We start from the raw sequence: 19,431 nt of genomic DNA, 5'->3' as shown, positions 1-19,431 counted from the left end.
TTCATTTTATCCATATAGAGAGAGGGGGGGGGGGGGAGTAGCTCGAATTCTCTATATTTTAACGTCGCAAGGTATGGGATGTGTTTGTTGCTATTGCCAAACACCTTAATGATCGATTTATGGGAGACACGGTTTTCAAATGAATACTTCTTATTACTGTATATTTCTCGCTAAAAATGCCTTAATCAAGTTTCAGTATGAATATGATAACAATTTCAGGTCTCTTAGTTTAAAAAATATGTGTTTCGACAAGCTTGGCGCCTGATTTAGACACCAAAAGGCGCCATGGAACGATCATTTTTTGTCCAATGAGTCTCAAATTTCTTTGAAAAGAAGAATTTTTATTATTATTTTGCTTTGTAGGTATATATGAATGAATTGTAGTATCCATTTTTTAGTGTGTGATTTTATTTTCATGATAATTTTGGCAAAAAAAGATGAAAATTTTTGGAAAAGTTTGCAAATTTGTGCCATATAAAAACAGATTTATATTTTCTTACTCATTAATGGTTTCTCATAGTACAAAATGCTTGCCACAAATAATCGATATATGCCTACAGAGCAAAATAAACAAAAATTGATGCTTTTCAATGAAATTTCAGAAGCAGGGGACAAAAAGATGACCATTCCAGTTTGGTGCCTTTTGGTGTCTCCAAGCTTGTTGAAACACATATTTCTTAAACTAAAAGCCTGAAATTGTTATTATTTTGATACTGAAATGTCATTAAGGCATTTTAGCAAGAAATATACAGTAATAAATATTTTTCATTTGAACATCATGAGTGTCCCCTTATGCGCATCTAAATTAGAGCAACATGTGTACGGGTGACCATATTTTGTCGAAAGAAACACGGGAGTTTGGGCAAAGTGAACATACCTACCGGAAATCTCTACTTGTGAAGATAATTGCCAGTTTTTCCCAAAACCGAAAAATATGTGCGGAAACTGTAATAAACACAACCACCATCAGTAAGGACATGCACTATAAAAATCAGTTGGACAGGTAAACAAACCGTTCAAATTTTAATGCACTAGAACACAATCGCAGTGCAAATCTGCAGTGAATCAGAATCTATTTTACAGGAAAAAAAAGCTTATTATTTATATTACCATTTATAAAGTTCCATGCAAATTACCTACATCCATGATTTTATTGAAGATAATGTTATTCAGTTTGTGGAAATATTTTGGATGCTCATCCTCTGCTTGGAGGAGGAAACAAAAGTCTGTTGATGCCCGTCTTCAGCAGCGACGCAAGGGCCGGTGGGCTTTGCGGATGCTCATCTTTTCAGCTTTGGAGTAGGCGCCATAAGCCCATGGATGTTCGTCCTCAGCAGTGATGTAGAAACCCAGATGGCTGTGAATGCTCGTCTTCAGAAGTGGCGTGGAAATCCAGAAGCTTGTGCATTCTCATTGCTCCTCTTTAGCAGTGGCGTGAGAGCCCAGGAGATATGAGTTTTCGTCCTCAGTGGCAGCGTTGGTGCATGGGGGATGTCCATCAGTAGCCGATGGGCTGTGAAAGGTCATCCTCAGCTTTGAAGTAGAAGTCGGAAGATCAAGTCGATGAGCTGAAGATGCTCATCCTTAGCTTTAGAAAGCTGTGGGTGTTCATCCTCAGCTTTGGGTGTGTATTGGCTTTGTATTTTATATATATACGACGTATATATATATATATATATATATATATATATATATATTTTTTTTTTTAAATTAATAACGTGATCTTCACGTATTCCCAAGGGATCAGCATGATCCGTCCAGCGAATTTGTTAGTTGACATCCATGCCCAAACCGGGATTCGAACCCAGACCTGCACAGTGAGAAGCTAGTTCCCTAACCACTCGACTGCCAGGTGGCAATTTGTACACGAAAAATCATCCCCCCCCTCCCTTATTTATTGATTCCTGAAAGGTGTATGATAGAAACGCTTTTTCGTGCATTTTTAGGCACCAGTAAACGAAATACGGAAACTCAAACATTGTTCAACTTCGTGGTGCAGTTGGCTTCGAGGGGAAATAAGTCTTCCCCCACAATTTCAATGATTCTTCTTCTTTGCATTTCTGGGATATAAGATGCAAATTGAAATGAGGTAAACAAATAGGCAGCTTAATCTTGTTCCGCTTTCTTACTTCATTCCCCCCCCCCCCGCTTTTTTTTTATTCCACGCAAATCCCTCACTCCTGCTGACTCTAGGCACTACTACTACTGCTGACTGCCATGGCCAGCCCGAAGGCATTCCCTCTAGGGGAAACTCTTTCCAATTTCATGTTAGTTCAGGGGAAGGCGAAGAGATTGCCTACCCTATTTTTTTATTTTTCATTTCTCTCCTTTCATCTTGAATTTAAGTTGGTTTCGGTTTTAGGCTCTGGTGGGTTTCATGTACGGAATGAAGTCTTTTGAATTCTGCCTCACATTGGGAACTCAGATACAGGGGCATGTACGAATTCATACGCCTCCTACTGACTATTCATAAGTTATTAACTGGTAGATGTATATGTATAAAAAATAAATTCTGGATGCATAGGAGGCGGTTCTGTGTGTGAATTCCCTTTCTATTTATGTAAATGAGGAGGGAAATATTTTACGTTTTTTTCCTCCTAGCTAGGTTACTTATTTGACAACGAGTAATAAGCGTGTTATTCATTCTGTAAAGAAGACTTTTCGCTATAATTTTGTTTTCTTCCGGTCCATATCGCCGCCATTTTTTTTTTTATTCTTTGAAACATGAAAAATATTTTGAAAATTAAATATTATTTTTGTGAATTTCGGAGAAAGTATTTTCAATATACGAGTACCATCAGGGAACAAGTAGTTGCGCAGGTCAACAATTTTTGACTTTTCTTTGTTTTAACATGCGTGAAATGTTTTTTTTCCTTCTGATTTTTAGGTGCTGAACTCAAATATAATGGCGAAAAATCTCTGTCACGCATTTTTTTCTGTATACATGATAGTATTTTTTTGTAAATGACAATCGTGACTAAATGACACGATGGAAAACTTACACAGCTTGAAAATGGGGGGTAATTGGCATACTGTTAATGACAAATTATAAAAACTCTATTATGATAGTTATATTTTATCATATATAAATGAAACACACACTTATAATATCTATAGAGTACACATGTATATACACAAAACTAAATTTACACGCACTTTAGTATCTAAAGTATCTAATAATTATCCAGTATCCAACAAAAATCATTTTTTATCATGTTGTATTTCTTTCTGCAAAAATCAACGATAGTTACTCATCGTTGAAGGGCCCACCAGCCTCCCCCATAGTTCGATGTGTCTTGGTAGAACCTTTCTCCTTGTTTATCACTGACTGCGCCTAGGTTATCAGGGAAAAATGAATATAAATCTCATAAAATTTATTTTTGGGAACGTTCGATATCCAAGATTTTTGTACGAACAGAGCAAGTCTTGAATGTCTTTGAGGTTCTTTTGAAACCCATTCACCACTGATATGAATGACTGTCGTGCAACGAGTTTCTTTCTCTTTAGAATCGCTATGGAGAAAGAATTACTCAACGGTGTTCTTATTAGAGGTCCTACAAAGATTCTCCTTCTTTCGGTTTTGCCTCGACTCATTTCGGAAATTTTTCTTTCAAGTGCGAGAAACTCGTGTCAGATTCATCCGTAGCCTTCACACAGATTTTCATCAGCCCCGGTTCAATTTGAAGAGGCAACAAAACATTAGACGAATCAACAAGAAAAGTATGATGAATGCTATTTTCTTCCAGAATGAATGTATCTCGTCTGAGCCAAATTTTTGTTTTACGAGGATCTGTTGTGAACCTACTACGTCACATGCGGTGGAAGCAACAAGATATGGTAAAGCCCAACCAAGAGGAATATTACTTCCAGATCGCCACATAGTTTCTGCTTATATTAGTCATATTTTATTGCAGAAAGAATGCTCCTCATGCTCTCATAAGTCTCCATCGTACCAACAACACATATTTCTGTCATTTTTTTTACTTATCTAGTGCCATTTCACTCATACAAATATGCTAATTTTCAAAGATATTAAATATTAAACGCACTGAATAATAAAAAAACTAGACGTGATTGATATTTTTTTATACAAATACAAATACAACGCCACAACAGGCAAATTGCCCAACGAGGTGGCTGACTTAACAACATCATGGATCCCCGAGCCATTTTTTGGAGGCCCTACCTACTACTGCTACACCCCAAATGTATTCAATAAAAATTTGTGTAAAGAATTCATTCATATATTATTCATTTCTTCTGAATTACTTTCACAAATTATCAAATTTCTGAAAACATTCGCCAGCCTTCTAATAAGAGCACAGTGGCACTTTGCAAGTATTGCACATTGCATTGTTCAGTGGGGCTTCTTCTTTGGCACTACAGAAGGCACATCTTTATGATGTATATCAACGCTATTCAACCTTTTGAAGAGTGCGGGCCACTTGATTCATTTGAAAGAGTGCTGCGGGCACTGAGGTCACTTGAGTGATCTGTAAATGTGCTACGTGTAACTTAAGGGATTTATAAATGTACTGCAGGTAAATTAAGTGCTTGGGAAGTGTGCCGTGGTAGTCTGTAAATATGCCGCTAGTCACCTGAGCGATCTGCGAACTAAAGCGGATTTTAGTCGGCTGAGGCTCCGGGCGCAAAAGAAAATATTGGGCCCCTTAAATTTGAAAAAGTCTAAAGTTTACGTTTTTCGACCACCACCCAACCAAAGCAAAGGTTTCTGAACAGGTGGTTTCGTGGTCGTCGAGAGGTTCAGAGGGATATCCGTTTATCTGTTACTCGATTAATCGGAGCCGACAATTGTTTGATATGTTTCTACAGTTTTTCATGTGCAATTTTTCAGTAGAAATTTCTTGATGTTTGAAAATAAAGTTAAGTTTTGATGATATTCGCTAGAAATGAAATTCTTTCCCGTTATTTTTCCAGTGCCAGCCAAGGTGAAAGGAGGACGTACGGTGTACAACGTGACGTGGGGATCACCGGTCATCCTCGAATGCACGGCGGAAGGAGAGCCACCGGCTGAAGTCACGTGGTGGAAGAATGGTATCCCTGTAGGTATTAGGCAAAAAACAAAAAAAGTAGTGAAATTTTTTTCCGACCAAGTAAAGCTTCAAATTGATAGCACATCACTATCGCTAACGATTAAACTAAACGTCTCTTTTGGGATATCATATCAAAAGAGTTTATAATAATTTAATACTCTTTTGGGAATATCACCGAGGGTTAGGCAATCAAAACGCAACACGACACGTTTTGTCTGAAGCTGTGATAGGTATCATCTGTAGATAGTATTACCACCACGAGAATGAACATTTTTATTTCTGTATGACAATGTTTTAATGGTTTCTTTTTCTAATATTATGCGCTGCATGTTTTCCAAAGTGAGTGATATCACCCCACATGAAAAGAGAGTAAGTACTGGGGGAACTGTATATGTATTCTGGGGATAAGCCTTGGATGGGAACTGATGAGACGTAGAGTACGTACTATAAATTTATAGTCACAAATAAAATATCTACTCACAACTACTTTTCGAATGTTTAACAACTGGCAATATTCAAAAGCGCATTTCGGAAAATCTTGGCAAACCTGTGGTGACGGGGGCAAGATTAGATAAGACCTGTGAATGCTCGACTTCAGCTTCTTGTGGGGTATTTTGAATTAAGATTCCTGTGTTTTCCTCATCCTTGCTACAAAACACTGCAGGTTAATTTCACTTTTCTTCATCAATTCTGGGATGCTCTTGCAAAATTCAAAGTAGAGTACACTCCACGGCTCTGATGCTAATGCTGAGGATAAGCACAAAAGCCCCCTTTCCTACTCCTACGCCAAAGCTGAGGATGTGCATATCCAGGACCAGGTGCCTATGACATTGCTGCGGACGAAAACACGCCCCAAACTTCTTTGCCGGAGCTGAGGACGAGTGCCCACAGTAGAACAGCTCCTCGCCATTTTTGAAGACGAACACTCACAGACCTCGAGCTCCTAGTTCTACACCACTGCTGAAGACGAACGCACACAGCCGCATACACAGCTTATGACATGTATCCGCAGCTCCTTGGTACCTACTCTATAGCTGACGAAATTTATCATCACCTGGGCAGGGTTCCTATATCCTTGAGAGGGGCATCTAATACTTACAACCTTGAGCGAGGCATATGTTTCCTATATCTTTGAAAGGGGCATCTGGTCTCTATATTCGTGAGAAGGCATCTAGTTTCTTATATTCTTGAGCAAGGCATGCACTCATTACTTCCTTCAGCTGTGCACGCAGTAACTACATGTTTGCGCGAGACATTTAGCGTCCATTTCTTCGATTGAAGCATCTGGTGCCTATACCCTTGAAAAGAGCATTCAGTCCTCACACCCTTCAGCGGACCATTTAGTCCCCAGATTCTTACCCTCATCAAGTAATGACTACTCGTAGATGCCATAGTGAGGCGCTTCTAGTCACTACACTCTTGAGCGAGGCATCTAGTACCAATTTCTTTGAGCAAAGCATCTAGTGCCCTCTTCTTTGAGATAGGCATCTGGTCCTACATCCTTGAAAAATCCCTACATTCCCTGTCTCCTACGCCACTGATGAAGACGAGCATCCGGAGTCCCCAGTTCCTACACCAAATGATTTACCAACTATTTATAAAAATGGCATTTAAATCAAAAATTAAATTTCTCATTCAACATATTTGATTTTTGATCCCTACCATATACCAATGATGATACCTCGCCACAACCTGAAACCGTAGAGGATCGTTAGACAGTCTTCTATCTGCTGAGGACGTCGATACACGTTTCATGCAACATGTCGCAAAACATTCAGCGATTTCACGAGTACGCGAACAAAACCACGAGCGCAAGTGTCCAAAAAAACCCCTTTATATAACGTTTAAATATCTTATAAGTAACGGCGCCGCGGAGGAAAAAGATATTTATATATTTCGCGTGCTCTTCAAGTTTATGGCGTCACTCAGTAAAGCTTTTACAAGGGGTATGCATAGGGGTAAAAAACAAATAAAATAACGCTGAAAGTTGAATTTAAAGCGTGTTGTGGTGTAGAGGAAAAAAAAAATTATTCAGTAGGTTATTGGAAGTTGTTGCCAAAACTTTTTTTTTTTGCTAATCTCGCCACTCCCCGCGCACTTTAATTTATGGTTCACTCAAAATTGCGGAAGTGTTCGTGCAAAAGGAGAGAAAAGGCTTTTATTTATTTTTCCCTTTTTTTTTTTTGGAAGGGGGAAAAAAAATAAATTCAGTTTAGTAGTTTTAATAGATGCTACCAACTACGTAGAATTTTGATATTTTGTCAAGTGACGCTGAATGATAAACGAGAGAACGTTCCTACTGAGGACGTCGATTTAGCCGACCATAAACCTTAAGGCCTGTAAAAACTGGTGGTGGTGGTGGTGGTGGGTATACAGACGGCTTCCCTTTCTGCTTTTTTCTTCCATCTTTTGGTATGAAACAGACGTCCCTTCCCTAAATGCATACATACATATATACATACCACTTTGATAAATTTCAGATGTCATCGTGCTTGAAGTTGATGCATTGACTGTCTATCGTCTTTGATATTAAACACGACGGTGCGCACATACACTCGCGTCGGCGAATAAGCTTCTGTGGGAAAATTGAGATATAATTTTTTTTTTTTTTAAATGAAGCAATAAGAAAAGCATTATTTTCCTTTGGATAAAACGTTTACGTGATGAGAATGCATTTAAATGTATTATCGGTACTTTCAATATTTTCACGTGTGTTTATCGTTATTTTATAACTTCCTTACTATGAAATGCTTGTAATCATTTCAGTATCATGGGATCGATAATTCGCAGGATAAACTACTTTAGAATAATACAGGGTGTCCCATAAATTTGTAAACAGTTTAAAAATTGAAGGAATATGTATATTTGAATGCAGTTTCTCCAAAAACGTTATTCTCAAAAAAAGGAGGGAAGGAATTTTTTTTTCATTTTTGTCGATAGAGGGCGTTGGAGAAAGAGTGATTGGACACCTGAACCTTTCTTCAATCTACTCCTTGTCCGAAACGTTCGCAAAGTTACAGGCGGTGATTCGTGGCTGAGATAAAGCAACTTCACCAACAGTCGTTTCTTTGTCCACCAATGTCAGCCACCTCGTTGGGTATTTTGCCTGTTGTGGCGTTGTATTTGTATTTGTATGTCAACATCAAAATTCAACCTTATGTAAGCGTCTGTAACAGGAAAATTTAGAAATATGAGCGTACACTCTGCATTTTTGCATAATTCCCGTTATTTTCTTTCGTTCAGCGCCAACTATCGGCAAAGATTCGAACTAATTGTTTTTTCCTGTTACCAAAAAAAAAAAATATTCCCCCCTTCCTGACTAACTTTTTCGGAAACGGCATTCAAATGTTCAAATTCCTTAAATTTTTATGAGTTTTTAAAATATTTCCGAATTTATGGGACACCACATATTTTACGAAATTTAAAGTATTAGAAAAGTCCTGAAATTTAAAGAAGAAATATAGTGACTTTTTCCGAAATATTATGTTCATAATATATTAATACGAATTGAATAAATTTAATTTTGTAACGGAGAAATTGTGGATAGTAATTCAAATTAAATTTTAAAAGTGATTATTATGTATAGTACAGACATCATAAAAATTATAATTTCTTTAGAACTTGAAGAAAGTAGTCAATGAAAAATTAATAATTTATGAAAGTGAAAAAAACATTAAAATTGAAGATATAAAAAAAAGTTATTTCAGTAAAAATATTTTTAATATAATATATTCATAAGAGAGACATTATATTCACTAAATTGTAGGATAGAAAACTAAATGAAAGAGATAAACTGAAAGAAATTATAAAAGAAATTCCTTAATTCAGAAATTATTTTTCCCGAAAAATTGAGGAAATAAAAATAAGAAATAAAAAACAAAGAACTAAGAATTGGGGGAACGATAAAAAAAATAAGAAATTGTTAAAAACAACTTAAAAAAATTCGCAAAAAATTTTGTTTAAATAATTTTTTTCCTTGAAAATTTATTGACAGTTTATTTTTCTTCCAGCGCTTGTTAGCGTTATTAATTAGTTATTATAAAAAAATTATTACTGATATAATACGTACAGTAACTTTTTACATAATCAGTATTATTTAATGTTTTAAAAGTTCTTTTTTATAACAATTTTATGTTATGTTATCAAAAATTCTCTTTGTGCCTTTTATATCCTTGAGCGGGGCATCTTGTCCCTACATTCTTGAGAGCGCTATATTTGTTCCTATATTCTTGGGCCAAGCATCTGGTCCGTATATCCTTAAGGTAGAGGGGCATCTAGATTTTATATCCTTGAAAGGGGCATCTAATCCTCACATCCTTCAGGTGGCATCTAATCTCACTAGGTAGTAAATTGCCTATGGCAATAGACCTGAGTTGTGCTCGGTTTTAAAAAAAAAAAAAAAAAAAAAAGGTGGCATCTAATGCTCGCATCATTCAGTCTGCATCTAATCCTCACATCCTTCAGGTGGCATCTAATCCTCGCATCCTTCAGGCTTCATCTAATCCTCACATCCTTCAGCGTAGCATTTAGTCCTCACATCCTTCAGCGTAGCATTTAATCCTCACATCCTTCAGCGTAGCATTTATTCCTCACATCCTTCAGCGTAGCATTTAATTCTCACATCCTCGAGCACAGTGCATCTATTCCCTATATGAATGATGTGTCTAATGCCCACATCTTTGAGCGAGACATCTTGTCCCCGTATCCTCGGGAAGGGCATCTAATCCTCTCATCCTTGAGTGCAACATCTAATCCATATTTCCTTGACGAATCATCTAGCCAATACATTTTGCACTGGACATGTATACTCTACATCCGGGAGCGAGGCATCTCGCATCCACATTTTCCACATCTCGCGGGGGGTTCTAATCCCTATACCCTTAAGAGGTGTGCGCATGAATCAATACCCAAAAATGTGTATGAGGTCATGCCGGGCGCCTAGACCAAAACATTGTCAGTCTCCCATTTTGTGGAAAAAAAAAGTTCTCTAAGTGTGAAATTGGCTCAGATACAAACGCAACAGTCAACTAAATATATAAGTATATCAGACTCTGGTATTTTATCTTATTGTGTGCGTACGTGGATCATATTATTTTCTGAGAGCGTAACGTTCAACAGAAAAAAGCAAATTCTCTAACAAACTTTCGTTTTGTTGGCTTTCACCTAAAAAATGCTAAACACTCTTATATTAAAAATCAAAAAATTCCTCGAGTTTAAAAATTATAAATTCAATTACATTACAGCCCACGGGCCGCCAGTTTGCGACCCTTGCGCGGCCAATCTCGATTAAAAAAAAAAAACTTTCGAAACGTTCAAAATCAATTCATAAATCTTTGTGGATATAATGCGCATAATCATATTATAACGAATTTTCTTCTTTCTCTTCAATTCATTTTCTATTTTCTGAAAAATATCGTCCATCTTCACCAGCTCGTTATTTAATCTTTTACACGCGTTACTTTGGTTTTTGTATTTTATGGCGTTTTCATTCTATTATCTTTGAGCTCCGAATGAATAGCCAAAGTTGTTCTCGTAGCACACAAATAGCGGAAAACAAAAACAAAAAAGGCTACAACCCAAAGTAATATCCTTCGGTATTTCTTTTATAGATAAGCGGTAATCGTGTTCCTTATAGCGGAAGGAAAAAATAAATTAAGTGCGTGGCTTTTCCAACGAGAGCAAGAAAAAGCTCCTATATAGTTGTCTTCTCTTTTATGCGGTCGGTGGAGACCAACTATTTGGGGGACCGTGTACAAAATTTTTTCGGGGCTATTCTCTGCCCATGATAACAATAGAGATGCAGATTATGCCAAAGCCCGAAATCGGCCAGTTCGCAAACTGTTGACAATGTCGCCAATGTCGGAATTTCTGATTTTCGCCTTGCTTTATCCGGCCCTTATACATCGATCCCCTATGATTCCAAATCATCGCCACGTTGGCGAATTTTTTGTCATAATTCTGGCCATTTATAATTATGGATAGCTATAATAACTATAACGATCAAAGGAATCGTAATATCGATATCTTAGGGATCGATATATAGGAGCCGGCGAAAGAACGGAATTCGGACATTGGTCGGGTCAACTGAGCTGACTTTTTCACTAACTGTCCGATTTCGAGCTTTGGCAGTAACGTATACACTACCTGCCCAAAAAAAAAAAAAGCGACGAAACCTACTATTACTTATTGCGCAAGCCCCAGGAAGAAGTGTTGTGATCTGAGGTTGTTTCTGTTATTCTGGACCAAGGTCAGCAATAAAATGAGGTCGGCTGATTATTTCAACATGGTTAATGACCATCTTTGCCCACCGATGAATATTTTCTTCTCTGAAGACACGATAGCACGTCCCATATTTTTCACTTCAAAATATGGAAGTCAGATGGCAGCACCATTGAAAAAAAGAAACAAGCATAACTCTGTTAATATAAATACATTACGGCTATACTTAAGGTTTGTTTGCACACGTCAAGTTTTTTAATAGTAATTTACTAAATTTTAAGTTTTCAAGTATTTTAAAATGTCTGCAGACGTTAAGGACCGTGATTTCAGTTGTTAAGTTATCAAGTAGTGAAATGGAATAGTTTCACTTAAGTAGGCCCTATACGCATGCGCAAGTGGGCGTGGTCGTGCAGTATCCAATGAGGATACACTACTTGATTACCCATATTGGAACAGATTTTAGTAGTTGAAGAGACTAACCTACTTAACAACTTGATTACTAAATCACTTAACGCGTATAAAAGGGTCTTTACAATCAGAATATGTCTTCCAGCGTCTACCAATTCTTTAGAAATTCCTTAGAGAAATGTTACGTGGTGCTGTACGATTAAATAGAAGCTCCATAATTCCAGGCAGACATTCAGTGCATTATGAAGCACCCTCTATCGGGTGATTCCGTAACTACATTTTATTGCAGAATCATTGAGCGTATCGTTTTCCGTGTTTACAAATTTTGATATCAATCTGACTAATGATTAGAACTACAGAACGCACGGAACAGTCAAAATTATTTTCTGGGTATTTACATAATAAGTTATCAATGTGTTTATACCATGTATCTAAAATTTCTTTTTTGGAGTTATTATTATGTATTTATTTGCTTTTTGCAGCTTTCTGAAAAAGCTCCCGTCCTCTCACACTCGATGCTGACCGTCAACGCGACTGAAAGTACGATGTATTTGTGCAGGGCATCCAATTACATCCATAGTGCTAATTACAGCGCAGTCGACAGCAAAGACTTTCATATCTTCGTACTTCCAAAAAATAGTAAGTAGACCATAATTCAGTAGCTATCTACGCAGATGCGGATTTATGGTTTTACCGCTTGTGGGTGTTACACTAAGTTTGCCGCTCTTCTCCCATTCCAGCCTAATTTTTTTGACCACTCATTCTCTAATTCACCGCCCTAGGCACGCCTATATATATCACGCTTAGGTCCGCCTTGTCAATATACCTCTGTCTCTAAGACACTCATTTGGGGTGGCTCGTTGATCTGGTTCTTCTCTCTCCAGGCCACTCTCATGGCTCACACACTAATCTAAGACAAGGGTGCCATTGAAGAAAAATTGCAGGGTGCGGTTGTCGCCGGTGGATTATCAGCAAGGCAAAAGTGTCGCTGGTCTAAAGTATTCCAAAGCACCAAAAATCGTACATCGTTGCTGTCACAGATGAGTTACCGGAAGGGCTAAAGTGCTGTGAGTCTAAAATTAAAATCGCGAGGCAAAAAATTGGCAAGCCAAAAGTGTCTTGAGTGCGAAGCATTCCACTGGAGGGAAAATTAGCAGCATGGCTGTCTCGGGTGGAATATTGGTAGAAAAAAGTTGTCGCGGGTTCAAGGCATAGATTCCACTAGAAGAAAATTTCATGGCACGGCTGTTGCGGGTAGATTATCGTCAGGGCACAGGTATCACGGATCTAACTCGAGGATTCCACTGATAAAATCGCGAGGCTTGGCTGCTTCAGGGAGATAATCGTCAGGACAAAGTTATCAAGTGTCATTGGTCTAAGATAAGGGTCCCAATGGGGAGAAATCGCAAGGTGTGGCGGTCACGGGTGAATATTCGGGGGCGCGGGTAGCCCAAGTCGATAAGATACTCGCCTAAAGTACCAAAGGAGGTTCATAGGTGTCGCGAGTTCTATACCCGGTTCGTCCTTGTCAGAAAACTTTCCTAACACAGGGATACAACAGAAACGGCGAACTGACCGCAGAAAAATTGCTACAGCAGGGGATTGCCACATTGCAGCATCGAGGGGTTAGCACACCAACCTCTCGATGAGTATAAAAAACAAGCCTGCCGTTCGGAATCGGCAATAAATTGTAGTTCCCGGTCTAATTAGCTCTCGTGTGCAGAAAACGAACGTGGTGCGACAAAAATGATCAAATGTGAATATTCGACAGGGCAAGGTGTCGGCGTCCAAGTCAAAGATGCCACTGGAAAAAATCGCAGGGCGTGACTGTTGTTGGTGGATTACCAGCAGGGCAAAGGTATCGCGGGTCTAAGGCATGAATTCCATAGGAGAGAAATCGCAGAGTGTGTCTGTTGCGGATAGATTATCGGCTGGGCTAAGGTGTCGGGGGGTCTTCTGGCAAGGATTCCGCTAGCACAAAATCATGGAACAACTCCCAAGTGAATGATTGGTAGGATAAAAAAGGCCCGTTGAATATTTACTAGAGTGAAGAAGTCACGAAGTTCGAGAAACATTAACATAAGCATGTAGAAGTTTGCTCAGTTTTTATGATTTTTTTAATATATAAAGACTCACATTTCGTTCACAACACGTAGAAAGATTTTAAATATGCCTTTACTTTTTGCGAATTAATCGACTAAAATATTCGTGTTGGAAGTTTGCGTGTTTTGTGATTACTAGAACCTATTAATAGTATGCGAGACACACACACACACACACAAGTTTTAAAAAACTCTTCAGTTCACGAAGTCAAATTCACAACTTGGTCGCTTTTGCAGAACAATCTGTAGAAGATAATTATCGATAACGCGAAACAGCGGAGGAAACAGCTTCATATGACTGCGCTGGCTGTCATGTCGCTAACGACGATGATAAATTGCTCGTCGCTCGGGGACGTGATCAGCAATGAGACAAGATCATAAGCGTGTTGCTGCAACTACGTTACAAAGCGAAGCGTTTGGCCAAACTGTTAATATCCCTTTGATACTTGAACGTACGCTGCACAAAATCTACTAACAAAGGATTAAGTTATGTCTACTAATAATAATCTGGTGTGCATAGCTGATTATACGCGCTGAATATAGAATCTACAGTTTAAGCCATTCCCTGCGAAGGGGAGGATTCTCCGACTTGCGCGTCGGAGACTTAGACGTGATTACGCACACCGGTCGAATTTATATCATTAGCATGTGCATACAAAATCAAATTTTTTTTGTTTAGTGAAGTGATTTTCACTTGTAACTAAGCTCGTAGATTTTGTGTAATGTTTCTCAACGAGGATTCTCCAAGACATCGTTTCGTGAGAAGTAATAGTCATGGATATTATCCCTTAAGACATGAGGTTCATTTCAAGGGTTCCACTAGATGTTGGATATTGTTGTAAGGGTTCCGTAAATGTGTAGGATGTTATTTAAATTATCCCTTGGACGATAGATATTGTTTAAATGGTGGTAGACGATAGATATTATACCAATGCTTTTTCCCCTAAATTTGGATATTGTTTCAAGGGTTACTAAAATGGTTGATATTGTTTCCTATTACGCATTATTTTTTGGGTTCTTTAGATAATAGATATTGTTTAAAGGGTTCCCAGAATCAGTGGTTTTGTCAGCGGTGTCACTGTGCGCTGTCGATGTTTATATGTGTTAGTTCGGTGTCTTGAAGATTATTGTTTTTGTTTTTTTTGTTAGACTATCGGCATTATGGGGAGCCACGGATAGACCAGAACAAAGGAGCCGTGGGGGATAAAATTTTGTGAACCACTGCTTTGATCATTTTTTTGATCATTTTTGTCGCACCACGGTCATTTTCTGCACACGAGGACTAATTAGACCGGGACCTACAATTTATTGCCGATTCCGAACGGCAGGCTTGTTTTTTATACTCGTCGAGAGGTTGGTGCGCTAACCCGTCGATGGGGGGACTCCCTGCGGTAGCAATTTTTGCTGCGGTCATGTCGTCATTTTTGTTGTACCCTTGTGTCAGGAAAGTTTTCTGACAAGGACGAACCGGGTATCGAACTCGCGACACCTCTAAACATCCTTTGGTACTTTAGGCGAGTATCTTACCGACCTGGGCTACCGCGCCCACTGCCTTAAATGTTGGATATTGTCTCAGGCGTATCTTAGACGCAGATATTGTTTCAAGGGTTTCCTAGGTGTTAGATAATCGTTTCACATATACCTCAGATTTTGGATTCTTTCAGAATGTATATTCTTACGATTGGAAGTTTTCCTTAGGACGTGGATAAGGGTTCCTGAACCATTTAAATTCCCATGTGATGCCTAAAACATGTATGTAGCTCAAGGTTTCTCTGTCTCGACTATCGGCATTGTTTCAAGGGTTCCATATAACACTGATATGTTCAAATTCTTGTTTCGAAGGCTTCTACGGATATACATCGTGGATGAATATTGTTTCAAGGACTCTATGGAACACGGACATTATTCGACGGTGCCCTAGAACATAAATACTTCAAGCATTTCTTAGAACTAGGATATACGAAGCACGAAAGCCTAGATGAAAAGTTCGGAAAGAAAATTCACAGTCCTCTGTAGGGAATCGAACCACCAACCTCTCACTACCCGGGCGAGTGCTCTACCATTCAACTACAAGAGGACAGATGTTTTCTTCCCTTAGAACATATGTGTGAACGCTGAATGGCATTGAGCGTGGACAGCCTTCTAGCACAGCTAATAGCTCTTAACGACGTCAGCCCTCAAATGGCGATATGTGGAGAGAAACGAGGTCACTCTCCACTGTTTATACGAAGCGGAGAGTGACACGTCGTTTCTCTCTATAAACTAGAATATAGTTTCAAGCATTTCCTAAAATATGGATTTTGTTTTGAGGGGCTCTCTTTCTTAACATTTTTTCGCCCGTGACCTCCCCACTTTGGATCATATTTTCTTCTCGATGCCCCCCGCCATCTTATTTGTCGCCCCTCTCCCAAATCTCATCCAGGAGCGGGATAATTTCTTCTTATTGAGTAAATTTATAGTACAATTTGTTTTAATAGATAGGGTCAATCACCGGACCCCTAGGATAGAGTTTTCTTGTGGGTACTCTAAATGCCGCACCATCTCAACATCGTGGGCCTCAGACCAAGATATATTTGTCCACAGAATTTTCTCAAGGTGAATTAGCAGAAAGTAACATCTAATGTGTTGTTGCATAAGTTGTATATTCACATACAAAAACTCGACAATCATAGTACCACGTGTAGTGTAGCTCTTGTACGGATAAGAGGCCACCGGCAGGGCCATCATTAAAAGCATCATCGGCCCGAGCAAAGTCATATTCTGGACGTTCATTAGCTGGAAGCTTTCAAGGGTGTTCCGCAATAGAAATACCAGTCTACCCATTTGTTCTCATGCCCGAGTGGTGCAGTGGTAAGATGTTCGTCTTCTATCATCGAGGTTATCGTCAAGGTCCCTGGTTCGAATCCGGGGAAAGAACATCGAAAACAAGTTCTTTACCTACCAAGCCTGGGACGACCACCGGCAGATGGCGCCCCTATTTCCCACCCAACTCCACTGGTTGGAAATTACCGAATGTGGTGTCTATTAAAATTTTTATTAATCGTACTTAAAAAAATCATTCTACCCATCAAATTGAAAATTTTAAACACTTCGATCACATCCTCTCCCGACATCTAGGCTCTCCCAATGTAAACGCGTGGCTCTTTTCTCCCCACCCCCAACCAAGTCAATGTCCCTCCGTAAGTACGGCCTCCAAAACCTGACGGCATAGCCCAATCCAGGACGAACTAAGCCCGGAAAAACAGAAGTATCCCTTTAAAGCAACGCGAAGAGACCTTTTTAAGAATGAAAATTCCGTCATTTTGGTCAAGACAATGGTTAATTTTGAGAATGAAACATTGTCTTAGAAACGGAAGTTGATGCATAATCGTTAGTAAATTCAAATAATTCATTGAATTCATTCCATTCATCAATCATAGTTACCAATGCCAGCTGGAAATCTATATATATAAAATTGATTTGATTTTCTGTGTGTCTATCTGTCTGTGTGTGTGCATGTTCTCTATACAAATCTACAATTTTAGATCGATCGTCACCAAATTATATATATATATCTATTCTATAATATAAAATCACAAACAAACTCGAAAAGGGCCTGTTGCTAAGCAACCGAGTGACGGAAGTGGGTGAAATTTTTGAGTGACGGAAATCTGTTACGGAAGTGGGTTCGATTCATATATCGATATTCACATTCATATATCGTACATTCATATTCATATATTCATATATCGTACATTCATATTCATATATTCATATATCGATATGATATCATATCTCATATATCGATATTGGGTCGATATTCACATATCGGGACCCATTTGACCCATCGGGACGACATTATGTGCATGTACCAAGAGGCTCCTACATCCTACAGCAGAGCCCTTAGGCTGGAATTTAGATTTCGAGCCCCCAAACCAGCTTTTCAGGGGCCCCTCTGTGATTAATTTATAGTGTGAAAAATCAAAAAGTGATAAGAATCGTTGTGGCCCCTGTCAGCCCTTCCTTTGTGGGGGGGGAGGTCCATGCCGAGCGGTATATATATGTATAATATACACACACAGCAGCGCTCCCAACACAGGGTCGGGGTACCCGGGGAAGATTTCACGTATAAGTAAAAAGTTTTCATTTCCAGGGGCCCTTGATGGATCTCATTGTTTTCTTGCTGCTTTAACGTTGAAAAATTTCGATAGCGGAAGCAAAAGATATATCCAGTCTGGGGCCCCACCAAAAGTATGCGAATTGGTGTCCCGGGTAATTGGTTGGGGGACCCTGGATTTTATTCGTTCGTAAAACGAATAAAAATGGAAATTTTTCATGGCACTCGCTCCGGGGGATGACCGACAAGCTTCCAAGTCGGGGGCCCCATGTTTATAGGTTTCATTTTGGGGGCCCTGGATTTTATTCGTTGGTAAAACGAATACAAATGAAAATTTTTCATGGCACTCGCTCCGGGGGATGACCGACAAGCTTCCAAGTCGGGGGCCCTATGTTTACAGGTTTCATTTTGGGGGCCCTGGATGAATCTCATTCTTTTCTGTTGTAGAATTTGCAACAGCCGAAGCCCGAGATAAAGCCAGTCTGGGGCCCCACCAAAAGTATGCGAATTGGTGTCCCGGGTAATTGGTTGGGGGCCCTGGATTTTATTCGTTCGTAAAACGAATACAAATGGAAATTTTTCATGGCACTCGCTCCGGGGGATGACCGACAAGCTTCCAAGTCGGGGGCCCCATGTTTACAGGTTTCATTTTGGGGGCCCTGGATTTTATTCGTTGGTAAAACGAATACAAATGGAAATTTTTCATGGCACTCGCTCCGGGGGATGACCGACAAGCTTCCAAGTCGGGGGCCCTATGTTTACAGGTTTCATTTTGGGGCCCTGGATGAATCTCATTCTTTTCTGTTGTAGAATTTGCAACAGCGGAAGCCCGAGATAAAGCCAGTCTGGGGCCCCACCAAAAGTATGCGAATTGGTGTCCCGGGTAATTGGTTGGGGACCCTGGATTTTATTCGTTCGTAAAACGAATAAAAATGGAAATTTTTCATGGCACTCGCTCCGGGGGATGACCGACAAGCTTCCAAGTCGGGGGCCCCATGTTTATAGGTTTCATTTTGGGGGCCCTGGATTTTATTCGTTGGTAAAACGAATACAAATGAAAATTTTTCATGGCACTCGCTCCGGGGGATGACCGACAAGCTTCCAAGTCGGGGGCCCTATGTTTACAGGTTTCATTTTGGGGGCCCTGGATGAATCTCATTCTTTTCTGTTGTAGAATTTGCAACAGCCGAAGCCCGAGATAAAGCCAGTCTGGGGCCCCACCAAAAGTATGCGAATTGGTGTCCCGGGTAATTGGTTGGGGGCCCTGGATTTTATTCGTTGGTAAAATGAATACAAATGGAAATTTTTCATGGCACTCGTTCCGGGGGATGACCGACAAGCTTCCAAGTCGGGGGCCCCATGTTTACAGGTTTCATTTTGGGGCCCTGGATTTTATTCGTTGGTAAAACGAATACAAATGAAAATTTTTCATGGCACTCGCTCCGGGGGATGACCGACAAGCTTCCAAGTCGGGGGCCCTATGTTTACAGGTTTCATTTTGGGGGCCCTGGATGAATCTCATTCTTTTCTGTTGTAGAATTTGCAACAGCCG

The 19,431-nt window shown here is 39.4% G+C and overlaps 1 protein-coding gene across 1 annotated transcript in view; it reads left to right on the top strand.

Moving 5' to 3' along the window:
* LOC149081105 (tyrosine-protein kinase transmembrane receptor Ror2-like) overlaps positions 1-19,431 on the top strand; it is a 125,665-nt gene that overhangs the window by 95,379 nt on the left and 10,855 nt on the right. Inside the window, exons 3-4 of the mRNA XM_089237888.1 lie at positions 4,939-5,063; positions 12,164-12,320. Of these exons, the coding sequence (XP_089094014.1) occupies positions 4,939-5,063; positions 12,164-12,320 (282 nt within the window). The remainder of the gene's footprint in view (positions 1-4,938; positions 5,064-12,163; positions 12,321-19,431) is intronic.

Source organism: Pholcus phalangioides, unplaced genomic scaffold (assembly GCF_987345545.1).
Source record: "Pholcus phalangioides strain wild (caught in Gottingen) unplaced genomic scaffold, Ppha-v1.0 ptg000010l_1, whole genome shotgun sequence".
In the NCBI taxonomy this organism is placed as follows: Eukaryota; Metazoa; Arthropoda; class Arachnida; order Araneae; family Pholcidae; genus Pholcus; species Pholcus phalangioides.
The sequence above is the reverse complement of the archived record's forward strand: the minus strand, read 5'-3'. Positions and strand labels throughout refer to the sequence as shown.